The sequence below is a fragment of the Ambystoma mexicanum genome, chromosome 7p, assembly GCF_040938575.1.
Source record: "Ambystoma mexicanum isolate Mex_15411 chromosome 7p, UKY_AmexF1_1, whole genome shotgun sequence".
Classification (NCBI taxonomy): domain Eukaryota; kingdom Metazoa; phylum Chordata; class Amphibia; order Caudata; family Ambystomatidae; genus Ambystoma; species Ambystoma mexicanum.
The window spans coordinates 789,133,768-789,158,226 of record NC_090939.1 but is presented as its reverse complement, the minus strand read 5'-3'; the positions used below and the strand labels follow the sequence as shown (position 1 = coordinate 789,158,226).

The 24,459-nt window shown below is 46.7% G+C and overlaps 1 protein-coding gene across 1 annotated transcript in view; it reads left to right on the top strand.

The window, feature by feature from the left end:
* The first annotated feature begins 1,651 nt into the window (after positions 1 to 1,651).
* LOC138525999 (nuclear apoptosis-inducing factor 1-like) overlaps positions 1,652 to 24,459 on the top strand; it is a 58,803-nt gene continuing 35,995 nt past the window's right edge. Inside the window, exons 1-2 of the mRNA XM_069636290.1 lie at positions 1,652 to 1,925; positions 2,404 to 3,186. Coding sequence (XP_069492391.1) covers positions 1,652 to 1,925; positions 2,404 to 3,186 — 1,057 coding nt within the window. The remainder of the gene's footprint in view (positions 1,926 to 2,403; positions 3,187 to 24,459) is intronic.

Genomic DNA, 24,459 nt, shown 5'->3' with positions numbered 1-24,459 from the left:
GATATGCACACTGCAGGAAGGAATGTGATCAATGAAAGCTGTTACGTGTGTGCACTTGTCCCGCACGCATCAGGGGCTCCTATGCTTTTAGTTCCACATCCATTCCCAATTACAGAGGTACAATGCCTGTTATATCTTGCACTATGTAGGATAAAGGGCACATTCCAGACACACTGCATGCAATTGAGGAGCATTGATCTAGTCCAGCGTTATGCAATGGCAACACGCAATACCACCAGTGTCTACAAGTACCATATTTTTCCTTGGGGGGTTACTCACATGTCAACGACAAATGGCAGTGCACCACAGTGATATGCCCAGCAGATGGACTGAGTGAGTACATCAAAGAAGCAATAGCCCAAGTAGAGACTATGGGCCTGATTGCGAGTTTGGAGGTAGCCATGGTGCTATTAACACCATGGCTGCCTCCAAACCGGGTTCCTGCAATGATGACTTACCAGGTCCTTCCGACATAGGAGGACTCTGTAATTCCTCCTTGCAGGAACCATTCCCCATTCCCATTTGAGCCCCCATAGGGCTCAATGGGAATGGGGAGGGAGGTAATAACAGGCACATAACAACTGGCCCGTTATTACCTCCCTCTTCCCCTTGCGGGACCTGGAAAGCACGCCTGGTTTTAACAGGCGTCCTTACACGGTCCCACGAAGGGAACCTCGTAATCAGCGCTACCGTAATGAAGGGGGCCGGTACGGGACCGGCCCCCTTCATTACGGGAGCGCAAGGGTCGTAATGAGGCCCCGTGTGTGTGCAAATATGGTCCCAATACATGGCAAGGCTGACATGGATTGCAACAATGGAGAAGCCAGTGTGAATACATAGAGACAACTTTGTTTTAGCAATGAAGGAACAGTTCCTGTTGGTGGAAACGCACAGTGCAAACAGACTCTTGTGATCCCTGACATGACGAAAGGTACGGCAGCAGTGATGGATTACCACTGGGTTTGTGGCCAACAAGCCTAATTGCACTTCCCACCCTTCTGGAGGGGCAAGTGTTCACTGGCCACTTGCACTCAGTGACACTAGTAATCCCTGAAGAACACCTGACGGGAGAAGAAATGCCTGCCAAGATACCAACAGCCACTCCAGCACCTAAAGAAGCAGAAAGAAACTTGCAGATCACACAAGAATTTGGTATGCTGCCAGAGAAAGAACAATTTCAACAGCGGGAAAGAAAGAAGAGATCAAACTATGGGCCTCATTACGAGTTTGGAGGTAAGTCAGTGTCCTTACCGGCATGGAGCAAATAACCTGTCCGTGTTGCAAAGAGCCTGCTATTAGAGGGCCATTACGACTTCGCGGGCACAAGCTTTGTGCCATGCCGGTAAGGACCTTACCGCCATGCCGTAAAAGACCCCAAAATCACCCTTAGCGGCATCGCGAGAAGCGCAGATAGCAACACCGCCAGCCATGCCTCCGGCATTAGTGGTAAACGCTATCAACGGAGACCGCAAATAGCAGTCACCGCTAATAGCAGTGACCGTAAATAAGCGGAACCGGAAGTAGCGTCATCGTACAGGAACGGGAAAGAGCATGGCGGCCATCTTGAAAAACACAATCCATTGCCATCCTCTGCACCCAGGATCCACATCAACACCACACCTGTCCCAATATAATTCAGCAGCATATAAGAATGCCCAAGGCACTTAAAAAAGGAGCTGCGCACCTACGCAAGGAGTGCTTCTCGGAAGAAGAGCTGAACATGCTCTCAGACACCTTGGCTGAAAATGGGGATGTAGTGTTTTCGACTGATATGCGTCGACCAGCACTGTTGCGCAAAAAAGAGATCTGGGCGGAGGAAGCACGTAAAGTGAGTGCTGCAGGAACCACCCCACGCATGGTGAAAGATGTCCAGAAGCGCTGGGATGACCTGCGCCAACGTGTAAGGAACATCCTTGCAGCAAACCGTAACGAGGGAATGGCAACAGGTGGCAGAGGCGGCTCACTCATAAAGATGCATCTCTAGGAGGAGATTTGTGCAACCACCATCGGGATGGAGTCAATCGACGGAGTGGGGGATATGGAGCGAGGAGCCCCGTCATCGGCTGATGCAGGTAGGAGTCACAAATAAACCACTGTATTGCAAACCATGAAGATATCCCCCCGAACTCACAGTGAAATGATGCAAAGCAGGGTCCACCAGACACATGTGTGCAACCCTGCCTACAGGCAGTGCACAGCACCATCTTATCCACATGCATGATGCACCCCATACATGTGTCATCTCAGACGCATGCCTGCATGACCCACCCAAAAGGCAAGGAACCCGTATGTCAGTACTCCAACGGCAAATACCTGCCATTCCATAGAAATGCACCTACCCCAAAGCATGCCTGATGCATGTAGACCCATCACTAATGCTCTCCCTCTCTTGGTCCCCCACAGGCACACAATCTGACAGCGATGATAAAGACCCCAGGGAGAAGCCTGCAACACCAGTCAAGAAGTCCAGGGGCATGGAGGGGGCAAACAGGCCCTCAACATCAAGGGGAAGAGTGACAACAGGACCACATCATAAGCCCAACACACCCCAAGATCCTACAGCACCATTGTGCAATAGGTCCACACCCACAGCACCCACACCAGCCACCACCACACAGGAGCCAGTGGCTGAAGGCACTGTATCCACTGCCAGCAATACTGTCGGGGAGTCAGCTGCCACGGCAGCCGTGTCAGATGATAAAGAACATACTGCGACACCCGGAACACCTACCGCTACAGGCCCCCTGCAGTCACCCCACCTCTCCCTACCCAGCATACACAATACCAGCGGCCATGAGCTGTCTGCTGTGGAGTCATGGCCAGGGAGCTTCAGCCCCACAGGGTGCATGCATGAAGCACCAACCATGTTGCATGCCCCTTCGACATCCGCCAGTGTCCGGGACAGGCAAGAGGGGAACACGGTAGTCCAACAGCGCCAGGAGGAGCTGACTGGGCTGGTGACCCAGCACATCATTGAAAGTGGCCAGGCAAGGGAGGAATTCAGGGAATGTGCAGTGTCCCTAAAAGCTGCCATTGAGTCCACATCTAGAGACATATGCAGTGAATTGGCGGCAGTGAGGCAGGTCCTCACCCACATGGTGGAAGCCTTGGAGTTCCATCCCCCACAGGTTTTTGAACAACCAGGCACCTCCTCAAATGCCAGCTACAGACAGACCAGCCCCCTGCGTAGGTCTGGTCAGAATTTGCGCAGGTCAGACAGGGGTCCACCCGATGCTGGCAGTGGAAAAGGGGTGTAGGTGCAGCCTGCCATTCCGAACTCTTGAAGACTAATGGTGCATGCAAGTGCACACCATGTGTGGGGAAGTTGAGGGGGGAGGGCGAGAGGGCGTATGGGGTAGTTGAGGGGGAGTGAGAGGGGGAGAGGTTGTGTGGGTATTTGAGGGGGGAGGCGGAGGGGGGATAGGGTGTGTAGGGTGGAGGGCTTGTGCACATTCTATTTTCTATATGTTCAATACACCTGTTGTGAAATGAGAATTCACATGTCCGGACATTGCTTATTGTGTATGTGTGCTTTATTGGTGAACAGTGTACAGTCTCCATGTCCCTGACACAGCCAGTGCCCTGAGTCCCACCTCCATGGCACACTCCGCATCCATGTGTATTAGAAACATTGGTTAATCAAAGTCTGGCGCAAGGCACGTCCCTCCAGTGCATCGCTACCCCCCTGATGTGCAGCCCCATCTCCTACCTCCTCATCCCCCTCGTCAGGTGGTTGTAGTTCAACATCAGGGGGCAGAGGCACATTCCGTTTGATGCACATATTGTGTAGAATGACACATGCCATGATGCTCTTGCCCACCTTCTCATGCCCGTACAGGAGTGCCCCACCGGACCTGCTGAGGCAGCGAAACCGTGCCTACAAAAGGCCAAATGTGTGCTCGATCACCACACAGGTATGTGTATGCGCACGATTGTAGTCCTCTTCATGCCTGTTCTGCGGGTTCCGGACAGGGGTAAGGAGCCACCTCTTCAAGGGATAGCCAGTATCACCTGCATGTGTGCAACAATGGTAATGTGTAAGTGGTTACATCAAATGGGACCTGTATCAATGACACAATAGCATGCATTTATTTCCTGTTTGCATCCTCATATCCATGCATGAATAGAGATACTCAATGGAACTACAATGTGTGTATCCATGTGATCGCCTGGTGTGTGTGCCATCGTCTACTGGGCGCAGGGGTGTCCTATTCCTAATGAGTACTCATGCACTGTGGTTGCCCACGCCGATTGTTCTCATGTTCTAGGTGATGTGTAGTTCATTGTATGCTGTTATCCTGTCACCGTTGATGCCAGACTCTAGATGATCTCACTTTCCGCACCTGATGTTGCCATGTTGGTATGCTGAACCTCTGTGTTGGTGTAGGAGTGGGCTCATGTATTTTGGCCTCATGTGACTCCTTTGTACGCACTTATGGACACCTATCCTTCTTACTGATGTAAATAGCTCATGTGCATTGGCCCTACTGACAGCATGTCGCTGCATTGTGTTGCATTGCAGGGACTACGGTCTGATTATGTTGATGGCTGTGGAATGGTTGCAGCAGTGCCTCATTTTCATAGTAGTACAGCTTACATCCTGCATTTCGGTGTCAGGTGTCAGGTCCAGTCTGGCCTGCTTTGGGGCATGAGCATGGTCCATCCTCAAAGCTACTCTCAGCCAGGTGAAGTATGCATCCCCCCCTTCTCAGCCAGCTGAAGTATGCATCTCTCCCCCCCTTCTCAGCCAGGTGAAGTATGCATCTCTCCCCCCCTTCACAGCCAGGTGAAGTATTCATCTCTCCCCCTACCCTTCTCAGCCAGGTGTAGTATGCATCTCTCCCCCCTTCTCAGCCAGGTGAAGTATGCATCTCTCCTCCCAATCATCTCCCACATCATAATGCCATGAGAATGACACGCAACTCACTGAGTAGCCAGGATCGTTGCCCTGCGTGTCGCTCCATGTAGCGTGGTATCGTGGAGTTCCGCATGACCATTGAATCATGGGTTGATCCGGCAAATCGGGCACAACAATGTGTGATGATCTTGCTTGACTCACATACCATTTGCACGTTGATGGAGTGATACAATTTACGGTTGTGGTACACTACCTCCATGGCATGTGGGACCACGAATTACACATGGGTGCAGTTGATGGCACCGATGCAACCTGGAAAGCCTGCCAATGAATGGAAGCCAACTTTGGTGTTGGAGATCTCCTGGGCAGTCCGTGGTAGGAATATGTGGTCGCCAGTGTGCTTCAGGAGGGCATTGAGCACTTGATTACGTGAGAATAATGGTTGCGATATGCCATGCATCTGCCCTACTGTGTGCTGGTAGGTGCCTGTGGCCAGGAAGTGGAGCACAGACACCACCTTCAGTAGAGGGGGGATGGCCTTACGGATGTCTATGAGGCAGGCAATGTCGTTATGTATCATGTCCACAATTGTGGTATTTTCAGGCAGAACCTTCCCCGCAGACCACATCAGGGCAAAGCTGAGAAGCATACCAGCGAGCAACCGAGCTGGGTGGCGTCCCTGTGGATACCAGGTGAGCGCAACAAATACCTGATGAGTATCGACTTTTTTTTTTTAGCTCAGCAGAGACTTTCTTTTCATTTTTTAGGCTCCTGGGGGGCAAGCATCTGCTAATGCCTAGTGGGTGCAGATAGTCTGATGAGACCTAGTCCATCTGGCCAATGACACAGAAAAGGGTTCAATGCCATCAAAGTAGAGCTCTGTGCATTGAGACTCATGATGATGCAAAACCACTACATGTTGGTTTTGCTAACAGCCATAGAAGGCGGAGTTTGTAAGCAGCTGCTGCAATTTTGTACCCCTCGAGGATGCTGAGAATGGGTCACAATCCCACGTCATTGAGGTGGTGCACAATCTAGGTGTTCAAATGGAGAAAGACGGTGGAGTTCAGAACACAGATTAGCTATCGCTTGCCTTTGATTGGGTTTGGTCATGGCTGGGGGCAGCAATAAAAATACTGGTTCCAGTTATCATATACTTCTTGGTCCTCTTCTGCATGTGGTAATTAGGTCTCCAATGTTGTGTCAACATAGTCCCTAATAGTGCAAAGATGATGGTATCATTTGGGGGATCTAAAACACCTTGCCATACAATAAACAGCGAAACACAAACTAATATTTCTGGGGTTGTAGATATGTCAGGTGGGGATGAGTTTGTTACTGTAGAAGTAATGAAAAGGTGGAATGTTGGGAAGGAACTAGAATCTTCCACACTCCCAAGCGCTTTAGAATTAGGCAAGACTTCTTTTGATTGCTTCTAGGCACTACAAGGTACCAGGGGGGAGGAAGGGCACTGAGAAGGATTTTTCATGCAAATAATACCATATGCACAGACATGGGCAGGCACTAAAAGAAGGCCGTTATTATTTAAATATAAGTTGCAAAATAACTATTAGCTGAATACATTTATAAATGTCAAAATCTATGCAGTTCTAAAAATCTTGAAGCATGATAGAAGCAAGCTCTACGCCGGAAAGAATGCAGCAGGTGCTGAAAATGGATTGCACGGCTCATGCAGTTTTGCGTCACTAAGGCTGGCAGCGCAGCACAAAGTAACTCAGCAGCTGTCAAAAGCCCATGTATGATACCCAGGAATTTTAACATGTTCAATGCACAACATGAAGAATTATGAAAACCAGATGTAAAAGAAATTACAGGAACACATAAAAATATGAGTAAAATTAGTGGAGTATGAATGAAAATGAGTTATAGAAATGTTTAGTTTTTCCTGGGGCTAGGCCACAAGGTTTGTAAAAGTTTGTAAGGCTGCAGTGTGTGTCTATGTAGGGTAGCAATATGTAAAGTAGCATGTCCTAACAGAAATTGCTGATAATGAAGAAAGGAAGACTAGAGCATCCTTTGTATGGAAGCAGAACGAGTTGGGATAAAGCCATGCCCATATCCAGCGATGCCACTACAGCAGGTCATGAGTATAAAAGCTCCTGCCTTGCACCAGTTTGCAGGAGAAAGGAACAGAAGAGGGACAGAAGGCCATTCAGGGAGCAATGTTCTTTGCCTCCATCCTCATTTCTGTAAAGAATAAATGTGTTATCCTTCCAAGATAAACTCTCGGCCTTACTTCCCTAAAGGGGTGTACTTTAGTCTGGGGGTGTACTTTAGCCTAGTGTGAGCGTGATTAGGGGCACCCTTAAAATTAGGGATAGCCCAGTAAGTTGGGCAACCCTTACAATATGTTCTGATACAGTGTACCCACCTTCAAGGGGAAAACTTTTTTCTCAGACATAGTCACTTACTCCAATTGCAAAGATGATTCTGATATAGTGCCTTAACCTTTAAAGGGCAGTTTGTATTCTGATACTAAGGGCCTCATTACACGGACGGCGGTAAGGGTTAACGGTCACCGTTAATGGCAACGGTGACCGTTAACCCTTACCGCCGTACTACAAGGTCCCTTAGCGGGTTGGTGCTCTAACGCCTGCTTTTTGCAGGCGTTAAAAACCAACCCGCTAAGGGACCTCGGAGCTAATTACGGCACCGCAAAATTGCGGTGCCGTAATTAGCGCCTTCCCCATTGCCATAGAGCCCTATGGGGCAGAAATGGGAATGGGGAAGGGCAATGGCGGAAGGGGGATTTACCGCCCCACCGACCTTGGAATGGGGCGGTAAATCCCCTTTCCGCCAAGGCGGTGCCGGTAATTTACCGGCATGGTCCAGGGTGCTAATAGCACCCTGGATCACCGCCTTCCGTGTAATGAGGCCCTAAGTCTCCCACTTTAAGGAGGAGAATATATTCTGATACAGAGTTTTCCTTTGTGATACAGTGTCACACCCTTCAATGGGAAAACATGTTTCTTATACATGGTCCCTATCTCGTAGGGGAGAGTTTATTCTGATACAGACTATGCCCCTTCAAAGGGGAGAGTTTGTACTGAGACAGAGTATCCCCCTGCAAGAGAGAGAACTGTTTGTGATGCAGTTACTCCTTCAAGGGAATGTGAATTCAGATACAGATTCTCCCCTAGTGTTATTTCAAGGTATCTAGATCAATGATTGAATTAAAAGAAAAACAAAGAAATTACCGTATTTTGTTTACCTATTTTTCGGAATGTTTGGTTGTTTTTAATAAAATATAGGTGTGGGGTGGGGCAAGGGTATTAGTTAAGGTAGAGGGGTGAGGGAGGATGTGGGGTCTCCCCCACATTATTAAATTCACTCATTTTATGATAAACCTTATTCCAATGCACAGTCTCCCCTTCAAGAAGGATAAAACACTCTAATACAGACTCTCCCAATTCATCAAACATGTTTTACTCGGATACAGGGCTGCTCCTTTCAATAGTTCAGTTCTTTTTCTTATAAACTGACCCTTCCTCCAAGGGCAGAATGTATTCTTAAAGGGGTGGTTGTTTTATGATACAGAGTCTCCCCCTTCAAGACAGAATGAGTTTTTCCTGAAATGCATTCTTTCCCTTCAAGGGGAAGAATTAATCCTGAGGCAGAGTCCCCATCTACAAGGGAGAGAGGTGTTTCCGACACAGTCTCCTCCATTAATGGGGTGGAGGATTTAATTCTGCTATGGTCTTCCATTTTCAATGGGAGTTTGTTTATTGTGATACAGAGGCTGCAGGCTTGATTTACTAAAATGTTTTTTAAATGGGAAAAGTGCCATTGAAAATGCTTTTGTAAATCAGGCCCTCCATCTTCAAAGGGGACCTTTTTTTGTATGCACAATTGCAGCCTTCAAGGGGGATTTCTTTTTCTGATAATGTGTCCGCACGGACCCATGAAAGGGACAAGGGAGAGAGTTTTTTCTGGGACAACTTCTCGCTCCTCAAGGGGGAGGATTTTTTGTGATACTAGGTCTCCCCATTCAAGCTGAAAGCTCTGCAGTATTTAAATACATAGTTTGTTGTTTTCTATTTATATAAAGTGTGTTACAGTCATCATATAACTTTTCACATAACAAAAGATTACAAAGACTCTCCCTTCCTGACTGGACTATTCTAAAACCTTCCGTAGGCAGTTGGTCGACAATTTCAAATGGGGGGGTTAGGTTTGTCTCATGGGGGAGAACATATTTCTAAGGGGGAGATATCATTTCAGAATCAATGAAAGAGAGTATTGAACAAATCTACAAATCTCAGCTATTTTCAGTATGCAAACAGATAGTGAAGGGTGAAATGTGTCAATAAACAATAAAATACTATTGCTGTGTCACTAGGGGTGATTTTATTTAAATTTTTTAAGTTGTCCTACAGTGCACCATGCTAGGTAATTTATTTAGGAAGCAACCCCAATCCCTCTATTTTGGGTTTAGTGGGAGTTCTCCATCCCTAGAACATTTTTAAAAGGACCCAAACAGTGTATTTTGGAACACATTTGTATCTACATAGTAATTAAAAAGTATTAAGAGTGAGGAATAACATACTGGAAGACTTATCACAAATAATGCACATCAAAGGATGGGGGATTAGGAGAGATTGAAGAAATGTGAGATTGGGATGACTGGTAGAGGGGACGGGAGAGCAGAAAACCAAAGTACCCACGCAAAAGAAGCCAAAGGTGTTGAGGCCATTGCTTAATTTGTGCCAGTGTTTTCCAGTGGCTAATACCGGCACTCTTTTTTCGGCAGTGGCACTCTTTTGAGGCAGAAGTGTCAGGATCTGAAAGCAGATCTCTCAGGGTGCCAGATGAGGTCATCAGAGGGTGAAGGCAGGTCTCTCAGGGTGTCGGATGGAGCTATCAGAGAGTGATGCCAGATCTCTCAGGGGCTTAGGCAGAGCTCTCAGCCAAATATGGGATATGCCTCAGGAGCACGTATAGAGCTGTCAAAGAGCTATAGTAGAGCTCTTGGCGGGGGGGGGTGGTACATATTGTATCAGAGACAGAAGGCAGCTCTCCCAGGGCTTGATGCAGCTATCAGGGAGAGAAGAAAGACTGCAGGTGCTCACTGACTGTGAATGCTCTCGGTTCATTGAGGCAGACTTCTCAGGGGCCCAGCTACAGCTACCAGCAAGTGAAGGCAGAGCTCACATAGGGGGGACATACAGCGTATAGAAATGTAAGACTGCGCTCCCAAGGCATCCGGTTTAGCACCCCGGCAGTGGGGCAGAGCTCTCAGGGGGTCAGGTGCAGGTGGAGCCCCCAGGGCCTCATTGTGATCACTTTATTAAGCCAGTTGAATATGTCTCGTGTAAGGCGTGAGAAGCTCTCATCAGAGACGGACATCTACCATGACACCGTAGCATGGCAGGCAAGCGCTTCAAGTGGGACATATAGCGCTCTAGAAAAACACCTCTCATTTAGTCCACAAATAAGTAGCAACATTTTATTATCATGTGTGCATCAAGGCGAGTCGTATGTGTACGCTCCTTAGAATTGTCTGGCCATGTAACACATGAAACAGCTCCAGTTCTAATGTGAAGCTGCTTGGATTCTATTCATTTTAGTTCAGTAATTTTGAATTCTTGTACACTGGCATTTCGGCAGTGTTCCTGATATTGGCATATAAGGAAACTTAGGCATGAGGGTAAAGAGATGTGCCCCAGTTTACACAATTTCACCTAGTAAGGAGTTAAATTCGTGGTTACCTGAGACCACAGTCACCACTTTAGTCACTTGACCGTCTGCGTAGTAGAGCCTTTCTACTGAGGGATAGAGTGCGTTTCCTAAGAGGCCAGTATTTCATAAAGGCCACTTGTGCTGGGGCACAGTCAGTCACATGTTCTCGGAGTTGCCACATACCTATATGCTTTTGTACATGGTTGAATCAGTCTCTGCCTGAAAGAGGGATAATCAGTGAGTCCTTGGAATGGGGCATATTTGAGCAAAATACATGTGTATTACTCAGTACATAAGTAGGATAGCTCAGCAGGCTGACCTCTTGCTGCTGTGATCTGTTGTGATATGCAGGTCGCAGAGTCAAATCCTCAAGGCCAATTTACCCTTTCATCGTTCTGAGGTTGGTAAAAGAGTAGAAACTTGGGTTGTGAGATCATTTTATGTTAACATGTTCTAAGTACAGTGCTTTGGTAAAAGTGCTATATAAATAACAGATCATCATTATACATGTTAGCATTTGTATATGTTAACTGGTGTATGCACAGCGAGGCTATATTATGTGAATGCAACATGCAAAACATGGGTGAAGCTCATGCAATAATTGTATTTCTTCGTAGTGTACATGAAGCAACACAGGTTCTAACATGATGCAGTGGGATTCTATTATTGTTTTATATATTTAACTGTAATACATATGTACTGACTTTACATCAGTTTCTAAGTCTAAGTGTTCCCATTGAAGTGCACAGCGTTAAATAGTTGTGTCCAAAGTTGCAAAATGTAGTGCAGTGGGGGAGATGGTGGATCAGGTTTAGGAAAAAAGTCACCCCAGCATAGTTAGCACTGGAAACCACATCTCTTTCCAATCATTGCCTTGTTGAACACTGGCCTTGTTAACCAGGACCTAATATAAACTGGCCATGCCGTGCTAACTGGGCCTAATGAACAAGATAACACTGGGCCTAATGCAATGCATTCATACTATGTTAACGGGGCATAATGGAATTTGCCATGTAGCTCTAATTGGGCACGTGGATCCTGGAGCTAAGTGGGAATAATGACATTTTAACAATGTTATACTATTGCAGCTCAGTGTGACATGGAGCAGCAGCAGTGTGATGGGCTGGTGGTGGGCCAATCTAGCACTGAGCTGGGCTGTTGAAGACGCTGCGCTGGCATTAGTGAGCCAAGATATTTTGGGCCCTGGCACTCACTTTTTAAGTACTGGTTGAGGCCCACCAGTAAATCTCCAGAGTTTCCCACCACTGCTCAATAGACAAATGCTATTATGTTATCTTGATGCATTGCAGGGGGGAAAATAAGTTAGAATTGCTTTTGACAACCTCTGGCCCATGAATGGCAAAACATACTGGGCCTCATTGTGACCCTGGCGGAACGGGTTAAACGGCGCCGTAAAAGGCTGCGGCGCCGTTCAACCCGTTCTGCCACATTACGAGGTCCCCTCGCGGGACACGTTAAGCACGCCTGGGAAAACCAGGCGTGCATACCGGTCCGGCGAGGGGAAGAGGGAGCAAACAACGGGCCATCTCGTAATGGCCCGTTGTTTACTCCCTCTCTCATTCCCATTCAGCCCTATGGGGCTGAAATGGGAATGGGGATGAACCGTGTCCATGTCCTCGAGTGAGGAATTACCGGGCCATCCGAACTCGGAATGGTCCGGTAAGTCCTCATTCCGAGGACACAGACACGGAATCGGTTTTGCCGGCAGGCATACCTCGTAATGAGGCCCACTGTCTCTGAGGATTCTGCAAATCCTTAAGTGTTTCACTAGGCACATTACAACGTGTTCATGCGTTCAATGTGCACTCTGTGTAAATGCAATGTTGCAAACGATAAAGGCAATACCACACAGACCCTAGGAAGGATTAACTCGAGGGTACCGCCCTTTCTTGTAGGTATGTTAATGGGAAACCCGGTCTCAGTACGACGGAAACAATTGTGTATGAAAGTGACTTAAGAATGGAGCCTGCCGGCGACATTCACGGCGTTGTTGCCTTCATCGATTAACATAAGGGGCCTCATTACACGGAAGGCGGTAATCCAGGGTGCTATTAGCACCCTGGACCATGCCGGTAAATTACCGGCACCGCCTTGGCGGAAAGGGGATTTACCGCCCCATTCCAAGGTTGGAGGTGCGGTAAATCCCCTTTCCGCCATTGCCCTTCCCCATTCCCATTTCTGCCCCATAGGGCTCTATGGGAATGGGGAAGGCGCTAATTACGGCACCGCAATTTTGCGGTGCCGTAATTAGCTCCGAGGTCCCTTAGCGGGTTGGTACTTAACGCCTGCAAGAAGCAGGCGTTAATTCCTCCAACCCGCAAAGGGACCTCGTAGTACGGCGGTAAGGGTTAACGGTCACCGTTGCCATTAACGGTGACCGTTAACCCTTGGAGTTTTGTGTCATGTGCGTGCAAAAAACAGCTGTAAAGACGTATGGAAAATACGTCAACCTGACAGTTGAGGACATCGGACAGATTTCCAGTAAAGAAAAATAAACGACTGAATTCAAACATGATCGCAAAAGCCACAATTTAAGGAGATGGTATCATGTGCAACAGTCCTATTTCTGCTGGAAAGCCAAAGCCGCGTGTTCCATCTCATGTACGCAGCACAGCTTTTTTTGATTATGTAGATTACTTTCCCCTCCCATTTCATATGCAAAGCATGCGTTCCCGGCCGCTGCTGCGCTATCTCCCGAAGCAGTCAGCCTGCAACCCGATCTAGGCACAGCTCAGACTAAATACAATTTCATTTTCATTTGGCACCCCCTTCAGAGCCAGGGGGGCTGCTTCGTTTCACCCTACGCGGCCCAGCTGAGCAGGAAAGGTATGTCCTGTTTTGCGCGGCTGCTGGGGTGACTGGGGCTCACAATAAGGCAGTTCATGCTGTCAGCTAGGGCGCAGCATCTCAGCCACATCCTGTGCCTTCCTGTCCCCCCTCCTTTCCGTTCGCTTCCCTTCTGCGCTGCCTGCCTTCTACCTCCGGGGCAGAGCAACAGCAGACCCCGGCACACGTGTTTACTTTGGCATATGTTTTATAGCAGCACGGCTTGGTTGGCTTGTGTTGCTGTATTTCTGTGCGCATTGGGTTTTTTCTTCACCCACCCCCTTCTCTTTTCATGGTATTCAGGATAAACATACAGTTATAAAGAAATATGTAAGTACAGATGTCGCGTGTACAAAATTATTACTATTGCAGTAAGGTTTTCTACTTGAATATGAAACTGGAAGACATTGAAAGAGTAAATAAGAATGTTTGACACGCCCAGGAAGAATATAAGCCATTAATTTCCAATGGTCTGTTTTAAATAACCAAAATAAAGCATTCTGTCTTTAGGCACATATGGCCTAATTCACAGCGTGTTTTCCAATGGGGGTTTGCCAATATAAAGCGCATTTGTGAATTGGGTCCATAGTTGCACACATTTGATTTGAAGTTTTGTCATTCACTGTATCCATTTGGAAGACACTAAGGATAGCACTGTGAAGAAATGACTACTGCTCAGCTGAAGTGAGTAGTGAATGAAGCGCCTACTCAGCCCCACGCTACTTCTAAACTAGCAGTGATCCCAATCATAAAGGTGACACGGACACAACCTGAAAGCCATGCCTCCTTCGACTTTCAAGATGGCACAGGCGGAGGGCAGGCTATGTGAGCGAGCACAAAAGCATCCCAACAGCAATAGTAATGTGATGCCAAAATAAAAGCAATGTCTAATCAAGGTTCTATAAAAAATAAATTTGAAAATGAAAATACACATGATATGATATGTCATTTATAACGCGCCTGTACACAAGTGTTTCTAGGCACGACAAGACAAGGAGGGGGAAACAGAAGGAGGGCAAACAACGATCTTACTAGGCCTTGTGTCATTCAGATCGTGCAAGTTCTGGGAAGAGGGGAGGGGAGAAGTGTCAAGGGAGGTGAAGGGTGAGGAGAAGTGCAGGTGACTCAATAAGTGCTGCCAGAGGGTGGCTCTTAAGTGCAAAGAGAAGGGACTGTGGGGTTACAGATACATATCCTTAAGTGCTGAGGCGACCCAGAGGCAGTGCAAGGGTAACTGGACATGCAGGAGCCTGGGCCAGAGTTCAGGGGTGGCCAGGTGACTAATGTGCAGAGCTGTAAGGAACATTAGCAGGGGAGAGGAAGAGAGAAAACAGAAGTAAAAGGGGGTTCTTGAGTTGCTTCCGGAACTGGAAGTGGTTCTGCTCAAGTTTTAGAGAGGCAAGGAGGCTATTCCAGAGGGAGGCCCCAGCCGAGGAAAGAGATCCGCCCCCATTCTCTGCTTGGAAAAGCATCTGACCCTCAGAGAATTGGAGGTGGATGAGCAGAGAGCTCGAGAAGGAAGATGTTTAGGAAGAGAAAGGTGGAGGGAGGTATGGCAGTCCAAGACCAAGCTTTGTGGACCATGAAAAGGGCCTTGAATTTGAATCTTGCAGCCACAGGGAGTCAGGCAGAGATTTCAAACCTGGAGATATACGATCCTTGGGTTCTGTTCAGGATGAGTTGTAAAGGTTGAAGAGTAGAAACAGTCAGATTTAGAAAGAGGCTGTTGCAATAGTCCAGCCTGGAGAGGCCCAGGGCTCTAGAGATAGTGATCTTCTGGGGGAAAGTGAGAAAAGGCAGAATACCTCTGAGGAGGTGCAGCTGAAAGTGTGACTTCTTAGAGACGTTGGAGATGTGAGGAGTGTTTTGCTTTTCAGACACGTGTAATGACCTCAGCACTTACCCTATTACATGGACTAAAAGTTCTTGGACTCAGAAAGGCAATGATGTACACTTAGACTTATTTGGAAAATAATTGGCTCTTTACAGGCCCTTTATTCACATTCCAGGGGTATACATATCACTATGAAATAAATGCAACTGGCTATATATGAATACATGAACAAGCATAAACAGCATAATTATACATCACTGTTAGTGCAGTTGTAGGAGAAAGATTTATCTCAGCCACAGCACCACTACCCAGTCCCGAGGCAGGTAGGCAGAGACATTACGCATCAAATAACAGGGTCTGGAGCGGAGCATCCTTCCTCTCAGCGAGATTTCAACACCCAGGTTTCCAATGCTCTGTCATCTCATGGGGATTGCACCTCTCTTCTTATGGGGACGAATCCCTGCCCCCCATCGGTTGCAATTTGCCCCGGGCTGAAGGACAGACAGCAAGCATGGGAGGAAAGAGTGGAAAAATCTAGACAGTGGAAAAACCCAGCTCGTCTCCCATGCTCTCGTTTTCACCACCCCTTATCAATGCACCTGCACATCTCTGACACCCTTCTCGGCTCGTCCTTGAGCAAACAATGCAAAAACTATCCTCCACTGGGGGCTCATTTGCTTCATACTAAAATATCGCAACCACTGCAGAAATAATGTCTGACTTCAAAAAGTGGACTTTCATTGTGGTTTGGAAGTGAATGCCCAAAATGGCCACGCACCGATGCCATGTTGTTTAGCTCACTTATGCACACGCACTACAATCCACCCTTTGGACAATCAACTACCATACCCCATCATACAAATGACAGTTTCTGAAACCGATGAAACATCCCTACTAAATTAGGAATACATGAAAGACAACAACAACAAACAACCAAAACTATTGCAAAAATACAAACAAAAGCATAGCGCAATGCTGCAGGAATCCAGGAAAACATATTATCCCACCAAATCCTGGCCTGATCTTGAGTTACTCAGGAAATCAGATCATTCAAATTACCAATATGTTTCTCAATAGAATGGGAATGGTAATTTAAATCAAAACAGCACATCCTTCAACAGCATTGCAACCCAAATTATCATTTAAAAACACATAATCTATGGCAGCTCTTGTTTGCAAAATAGCCTTTCTAAAATGTCTGCTGTCCAAAAGCAGTCCCATCAAAGCTTGAGAGGTATAATTAAATATCCTAACCACTACATAAGCTAACCTAATCAAGGATTCATAACCACCAACTGCAATCCCCCACACACCCACCAAAGAAAATGCAAGTGCTAAATCCTCAGGTTCAGATAACAAATGCACATTAGAATCACAATCAGGCAATAGGCCAATATGATGAACAGAATGTGTAGCTCAATGAATCGCAGGCTGTAAAGGAAACATCATCAAACCGAGCCGCTTTAAAGCACAAGGTCCACCAGAAATATTTGCAGGAATGTAGGTGTATGTAAAGTTACCACAGGAAAATAGCCAACCTGTAGGAATTTTCAGATGCCGAAGATGGCTGGCAACTACACCAGTAAAATTATAAAACATTGATTAAGACACATCGGTACATGCACCACTAGAACGTGCACATGAAAATGTCTCAAAATCTGTTCCGCTTTTCTCATCAGTCAAGTCTAATTGCTGACATTTGCCAATGCGTTGAGGATCACAAGTCATATGGCAGACATCAGCTGGAGCAATGTCGTAAGAGACAATACACGTCATATTCCTCCATACACGATCAGTGTCAGAACAAAATTTGCAATACTCATAAACAGAGAAGGAATTTCGCAAATCCGAGTCCTTCACTAGAGTATCATTACGCAATACTCTGAAAATGTGTTGTAGCACAGGTTTCGGCATTGGTATGGCCACAAAACACGTCGAATTCAAGCTCAAAGCATCATGAACATCAGCCAAGCAAAAGTGTGAGATGTTCAAAACCCGAAGGGATAGAAAAACCCACATATTCTCAGGTTGTTTGACAATCGCAGCTTAGCCATGCTGCACAAAAGACAAGGATGTCGCAGAAGAGTGCAAAGCATCACACCCATGGTCTCAATGTCTCCTTGACAAAACAGTCAAATCAGCATTAGGCAACGTGGTAACATCAAAACTAGCAATAGTCATTCAGATTATCAGAGTCAGCTGTACAATGGAGACATTTGTCGCATCTTTTTGCATGTCCCCGGACCCTCCCGAATGGACTCCACACAAGCTCACAAGTACCCACATCACAAACAGGGTTTGTAAACAAAAGATTACAAAAAAAACAAGATATGAGTGAAGTACATCATTCATGCAAATAACATTTGTCAGCAGGAATGTGGCTCCATTTCCTCTTTCCTGGCTCCATTACTAGAACAGCTTGATCCTCTATTGCTGCAATTACATCTGCCGGAACTGGCGGGCCACTAGGTTTCTCAACTCAAACTTTTGCTCCCAGAACTATTTGGTCTGATGAGCCAAAACCTTTGTCTCCACGTGTAGTTACCAGTGGGTGGCTCTCCCTTTCTCACCATGGATAATTTCACAGGGATGATAATCAGTTGAGTCACGCTGTCCCCTTCATGAATAGGCAACATTTTCTCTCCACTATTGATCAGTATCACCTTTATTTCTCCCTGATAATCTGTCTCCACAATCCCTCCTAGTACCCGGATCCCTCACAATGCTAAAGCAGATCTAGCAGCAATCAATCCCATATGTTCTGATGGAATCTGTACTCCGATTCCCATGTCAATAACACTGATCCCTCTAGGTTCAAGTCTGATCTCTTCCATAGAATGCAAGTCCACCCCTGCAGACTCAGGTGTCACTCGATAAGGAGCCAGAGCTTCAGGTAACATTTCCCAATACACCAACGTTTCAAATGCCCTATTTGGTTTCATTTGTAAAGCTGGTGTTAAAAATTGCATTAATGGAGTTTCACCATTTGCAATTGGTCTGTTATTCAACACTTGTACTACGTCCAGAATGTGCTCTACCACCCTTTCAAGTTACCATCACCAGTCTTTCACAACTGTTCTTTCAACAAACCATTCATTCTCTCAATCAGTCCCGAAGCCTCAGGGTGATAAGGGACATGGAAAATCCAGTTGACGCCCTTCTCCTGACAATAGACCTGAATCAGTTTTCCTTTAAAATGTGACCCATTGTCACTTTGAATTTGTAAAGGTACACCATAGTACACTGCCAGTTGATCTAACAATTTAATGGTATTTAACTGTGCAGTTCTTTTGCATGGTAATACCATCAACTATCCTGAATGCGTGTCTACAATCATATACGTATATTGACATCCTCTACTAATTGGCATTGGACTGATGTAATTGATTTGCCAAATTTGTCCAGGTAATTTACCTTGTTTAAATGTGCCTTGAATCACATGTTGAATGGATCTCTGTTTCTGATGCTGACACACTGGACATTGCAAAATCACTGTTTTCACTACTTCTAAAGGAAGGATAATTCCTCGATCTTGTGCCCACCTGATAGTACCCTGTTCTATAAAATGCCCTCTTTTCTGGTGGGCCCACTTAGCAATCTCTTCCAGATCATCTTTCTCAGACCATATGTACGTAGCTGAAATTTTGGCAAGTTCATCTGCAACAGAATTGAACTAACGTTCCAATGAGTCTGTCGCGCAATATGCATCCACATGATACACAGTCACCTCACTATGCATCAACATTTCTGCAATATCCTGCCACAGTTTTTTTTCCCCATAACTATTTTTTTCATTAATTTTACACCCATTCTTTTGCCAAGTCGGCAGCCAAACAGCTAGTCCATAAGCCAATGGAAAACGCTGCCTGACCTGTTTTTGCCATATTATCCAATTGGTGTAATTCTCATGTACACACACATTCAACTCAAGTTCACCTGCCCTCAACGGCCATAAATCAAGCCCTCACTTTTTATATAACCAGTACATATCACATCTTTCAATCCCGTCAATGTCTTCTTGTGGCACTCTATCTTTTAGTAGCACCAACAACATGACCTTCCATGACACACAAGAGTCTCTACTGTTGGATCACTTTCCAGGATTCCGCCTGTCACTATGCCCCCCTCTCTTTCTCACAGGGTCACTTTTCATCTTTGTCCCATTCCCCCAGGTCGGATTACTGGCTGATTGCATCAACCAATTAATTTGTTAAATTACCTGTCATCCCCACCAGCAAAGTCATGATTACATTTTAGTAGGCCAGTGGAGCAGTTTGAATGATTGTATTTTGGGCTGAAACTGATAATGCCACTACCCCCATATGTTTGGGATCATCAATATGGATGGCTTCTTTCATAGCATCCTCCTAAGCCTGTGGATTGCTTTTCTAAATGTGTACACCTCTTCCAGTCCGACGTAATCAGATACTTGTGATTACACCCTTGAGAAGCTAACTGCAACAAAGACACTTTTAACTCTCTTCCCTGGGTATCAGTAGGCAGCCCTACATGCAATACATCCAGAATATGGGTTTCATGGGACAATGGCAGAAACCTTAGAGAATCTGTCGGATCCACAAGAAGGCCTGCCGTATACACACAGACTCACCAGCCCTTTGTTCCAATCGATTAATGATTTCCCAAACCTCTTGCTGAGATTAATCCTCCAATGTTGTCAAATCCACCAGACCACCTCCATGGTTAGTCAGATTTGGCCCAGCTCATCTACGCATAACTGGTTTAATGGTCACTTCCTTCCTGTCTATCCATGGTTTAGACATTATCACCCTTTCTGAACCACTCTCTGAACTAGTGCTGTCAAATACATCCCCGTCCTACTGGTCAGAATCCCAAACAACCCCTGCAGAGGCAATTACTTGTTGCCAGTTTACAGGTATTCACCCTCCCTTTTCTTTTTTGATATTTGCATCAGGCAACTCTTACAGTAGCTCTTTTGGCAACTGCCTGATATTTATCTGCCTTATCATGATGCAATTTCATCCAAAGTTGTTGTATTAGTGCAATCTGTTTCTCAGCAGCCAACTCTTTTTTCAACCTCAAGACAATCGCCTGCAAATCTACATTCTGCTGCATCTTTCTGAATGCATGCAACAAAATCCAACCTTGTCTGCCCAACGCTGAGCACTTCTTTCCCTTCTCTACGAATGTCTGTCGCAAGCAAGCCGCCACCTCGGCCGGACTCGCCTCTCATCTACTCATATCCCAGGTCTCACTCAAAACTGCTCCACAGGCCCAAGTCTGGCCAATTTATCACATGGGCTCTTTGTCTACCCTGCGATCATCACCTCAGTACAATCTCTGCCTGCCAAACCTCCCCTTTTCCTAAATAAGGAACTCATGATTTCGATGGATTTTTCAAGTCCCCTATCAAAACCTAAACAACAAAACACACAATTCCCAAATACAAAACTCAAGAAATATGCTTTCTGTGTCCATGCTTCAGATTCGTTTGAGTTCTTTGAATCAATTACAGCACAAGAACCCTGCTCACAGTGCTGCTATGTTTGGCTTTTCAGACATGTGTAATGACCTCAGCACTTATCCTACTACACAGACTAAAAGTTCTTGGACTCAGAAAGGCAATGATGTACACTTATAACATTAGTTGGAAAATAATTGGCTCTTTACAGGCTCTTTATTTACATTCCATAAGTATATATATATCACTAAGAAATATATGCCACCGATTATACATGAATACATGATCAAGCATAAACACCATTATGTATACATCACTGTTAGTTCTGTTGTAGGAGAAGGCTTTATCTCGGCCATGACAACAATACCTAGTCCTGAGGCAGGTAGGCAGAGAGATCACGCATCAACTAACGGGGTCTAGAGTGGAGTGTCCTCCCTCTCAGCGAGACTTCAACACCCAGGGTTCCAATTCTCTGTCACCTCATAGGGATTGCACATCTCTTGTTATGAGGACGAATCCCTGGCCCACATAAATTGCCGACTGCCCCCAGTGGAAGGACAGACAGCAAGCATGGGAGGCAAGAGTGGAAAAATCTAGACAGTGGAAAAACCTAGCTTGTCTCCCATGCTCTCGTTCTCAGCACCCCTTGTCAATACACCTGCACATCTCTAATGCCCTTCTCGGCTCATCCTTGAGCGAACAATGTGAAAACTATCCTCCACTGTGAGCTCATTTTCTTCATACTAAAATATTTCAACATTTGTAGAAAGCATGTCTCGCAAAAACATAGACTTTTATTGCGGTTTGGGAGTGAATGTCCAAAAGGGCTACACATCAGGGTCATGTTGTTTAGCTCATTTTCACACACACACTACATGAGAGAAGGAAAGAGTGGAGTCGAAGATGACACCAAGGTTCTTAGCCTCACAGGAAGGGACAGGAAGAGGACCAAGGGTGGGCGGCCAGAGAGAGAAAGAGCAAAAGAGGGAGCAGGTGTCTTGATGAGGAGGATCTCAGTCTTACTGGTATTAAGGCAGATATCATTGGCAGCACACCATTCCTGAATTATTGCAGCCCGGCAGTCTGTTATGAGAGAAGGCTGAGGGGCGCCTGAAGGAGATCTAGGTGTCATATATATAACACTGAAAGTTAGAACAGAATGTAGCGATACGGTCGGACAGAGGTGCCAGGTAGTGGTTGAACAGCCAGGGTGAAAGGTTCTTCCCCTGGGGAACATCAAAAGTAGATATAGAGATAGAAGAGAGAGAGGAAAGAACCCAGTTGGACCTGGGAGGGTTGATCAGTGAGAAAGGAGCTCAGCCAGGTCAGAGCCTGACCAGTGATATCCAGGTTATCACAGAGGCGATTGAGCAGGCTGGCATAGTTGACTGTCAAAAGCAGAGGATAGATTGAGGAGAATGAAGACTGAAGGAAGATTAGAGCCAGGATTAGAGAACAAGTCTTCACGGATGTCCAGGAGAACAGTTTTCAAGCCTCTGGTAGCTCTGAAGCCACACCAGTGGTCATGGAGACAACCAACAGATTCAGTATGCAGATTAAGCTGGGACATTGCCAGCTTTTTCAGCAGTTTGCCTAGGAAAGGAGTGATGGAGATTAGGCGATAGTTAGCCAGAGAGGAAGGACCAGCAGAGGGCTTCTTAAGAAGGAGGTACACAAGGGAGTGCTTAAGGGGCAGGGGAAGGTTCCAGTGGCAAAGGAGTAATTGCAGAAATCGGTCAAGGCTGGAGCCAGGGTGTCAATGTGGTCCTTGATGGTTCTGGATGAGCAGGAGAGAACCTGCTTTGACAAGACTTTCATAGATCGGACATGTCTAGAAACATCATCAGGGTTGAACAGAGGAAAGGAGGAGAAAGGAGGAGGGGAAGCGGCCGAAGACGGGCCAGGGATGGCAGAGGAGGAGGAAGAGGAGGTAGAGGAAGAGAGAGTGGACAGGATGTCCTGAGTTTTAGTGGTGAAATGAAAAGCCAGGGCCGTGCAGAAGGCCTGGGAGGGAACAGGAGAGGTAGCGACTGCAGCAGGATTGGCCAGCTTCTTGCAGATTTTGAAAAGTTTGGCTGAGTTGTTAGATGCCACAGAGAGGTGGGCTTGGATATAGGCTCTCTTCTTAGAGAGGACAGAGAGCCTTTACTGTCTTTGGAGCAGTCAGCTGGCCAGTTTGGTGCACCTGATGCCCTCCATTTCCTCTGAGCCCCCCTACACTTATGTTTAAGAGTGGCAAGGTTGGAATCGTACCAAGAGTTGCACTTGGAAGTTGGCTTCAAGCAGATCCTCGTGACAGGGGCAAGGATGTCAAGAGTGTTAGAGATAGAGAGATGAAGGTTAGAGAGGGCTGTGTCAGAATGTGAGTCAGCCAAAAGTGTAGGAGGAGGAGAGAAATTAGCAGCAACAACCCCCACTGACACACGCTTCATGGGTTGGATGACTCAGAAGGTAGGTGGCAGTGCTGGGGATGGCTTGACCTGAGGGGTAGAGAGAGAGAGAGAGAGAGAGAGAGAGGTCTGAGGAGAGTAGGAAGTGGTCACCCCCCAGAGAGAGGAGTGGTGAAAAGGTTAGAGAGGTGGAAGTCTGAGGCGATCAGAACATCCAGGGTATGTCCTGCAGAGTGAGTCGGGCCAGAGGGAAGAATAGAAAGAGAGAGAGAGAGAGAGAGCTGCAGAGGTTGCGAAAGAGCCTTGAAAAGGGGTTGGTGGAATCCAGGTGGATGTTCAGGTCTCTTATGAGGAGAAGATGACAGATAGGGGCAAGGAGGGAGGAGGGAAGGTCAGCCCAGTTAATGTTCCCTCCAGTTCTGAACCCCCTAACCTTTAACCTTTTGCTGTTGATTTCCTATCCTGTCCTGACTTTTACCAGAGTATCACAGCCTTCTGCTGCACTCCGCTGAGCTTTAGCTCATTTCTTTAAAGGGAAACTGACATGCCCTTCAGGCTGTCAGTACTGGGAGACCTGTTTCTTAACCTTCTCCAGGTCGAGCCAACCCGGGAAATTCCTTATTTTATCATGCAGGTTCCCGCAGGCTCCCGCACAAGCCAAGACTTTTGCGGGCTCCTACATGCCTCGTGTGTGCGCCCAGGACGTGGTCTGGACCTGTGTAGTTCCAATACACATCCTGGCTGCCAGGATGTCTGGTGTGCTGGGATTACTGGGACCACCGTGGTCGATGACTGGTCCACATCTGTGATGGTTGAATGTCAGCAGATCTCCATTGGTTGCCCTACGTTTTGGCATGAAGCAAACTTTGGATAGAGGAAGGCACTCTACACCCATTCTAGGTCGATCTTCTCACCATACTTAGTAGAGGAGCCAAGTATCCTGAACTGAACGAACAGATCCATGGAAATGTTGGAGACCTGCTGGAAGGTTTGGCACCACGACCCCGCTGTTGTCCCATTGCTGTCCCTGTTTTTTGTTGATCACAGAAGGCCTGCAAGGGTGCTTCAACCATTTGGAGTTGAGACACCAACTGTGCTCAGCACCTCCTGCCTAACCTGCAAACTAGCCCCTTCGGAAGTGTTCCTGGACTGCCCAGTGAAGTGACCAGCTCGTGAGGGACCTTTGCTCTGAAATCGCTGCTGTCTTGAGTCTTTACTCAAGACTTTGGGAACCGTAAGCTCTTGTGCGAAGGCACTCTGCTGCCAATTTTCATACACGGAGCATTCCTAGATCAGGAACTAGGAGAGTCTGACCGAACCCGAGGCTACACTGTACCCGTGCCGCCACGCTGTGGTGACGACATTCATGGGTGCTTTGCTGCAGTGCCCT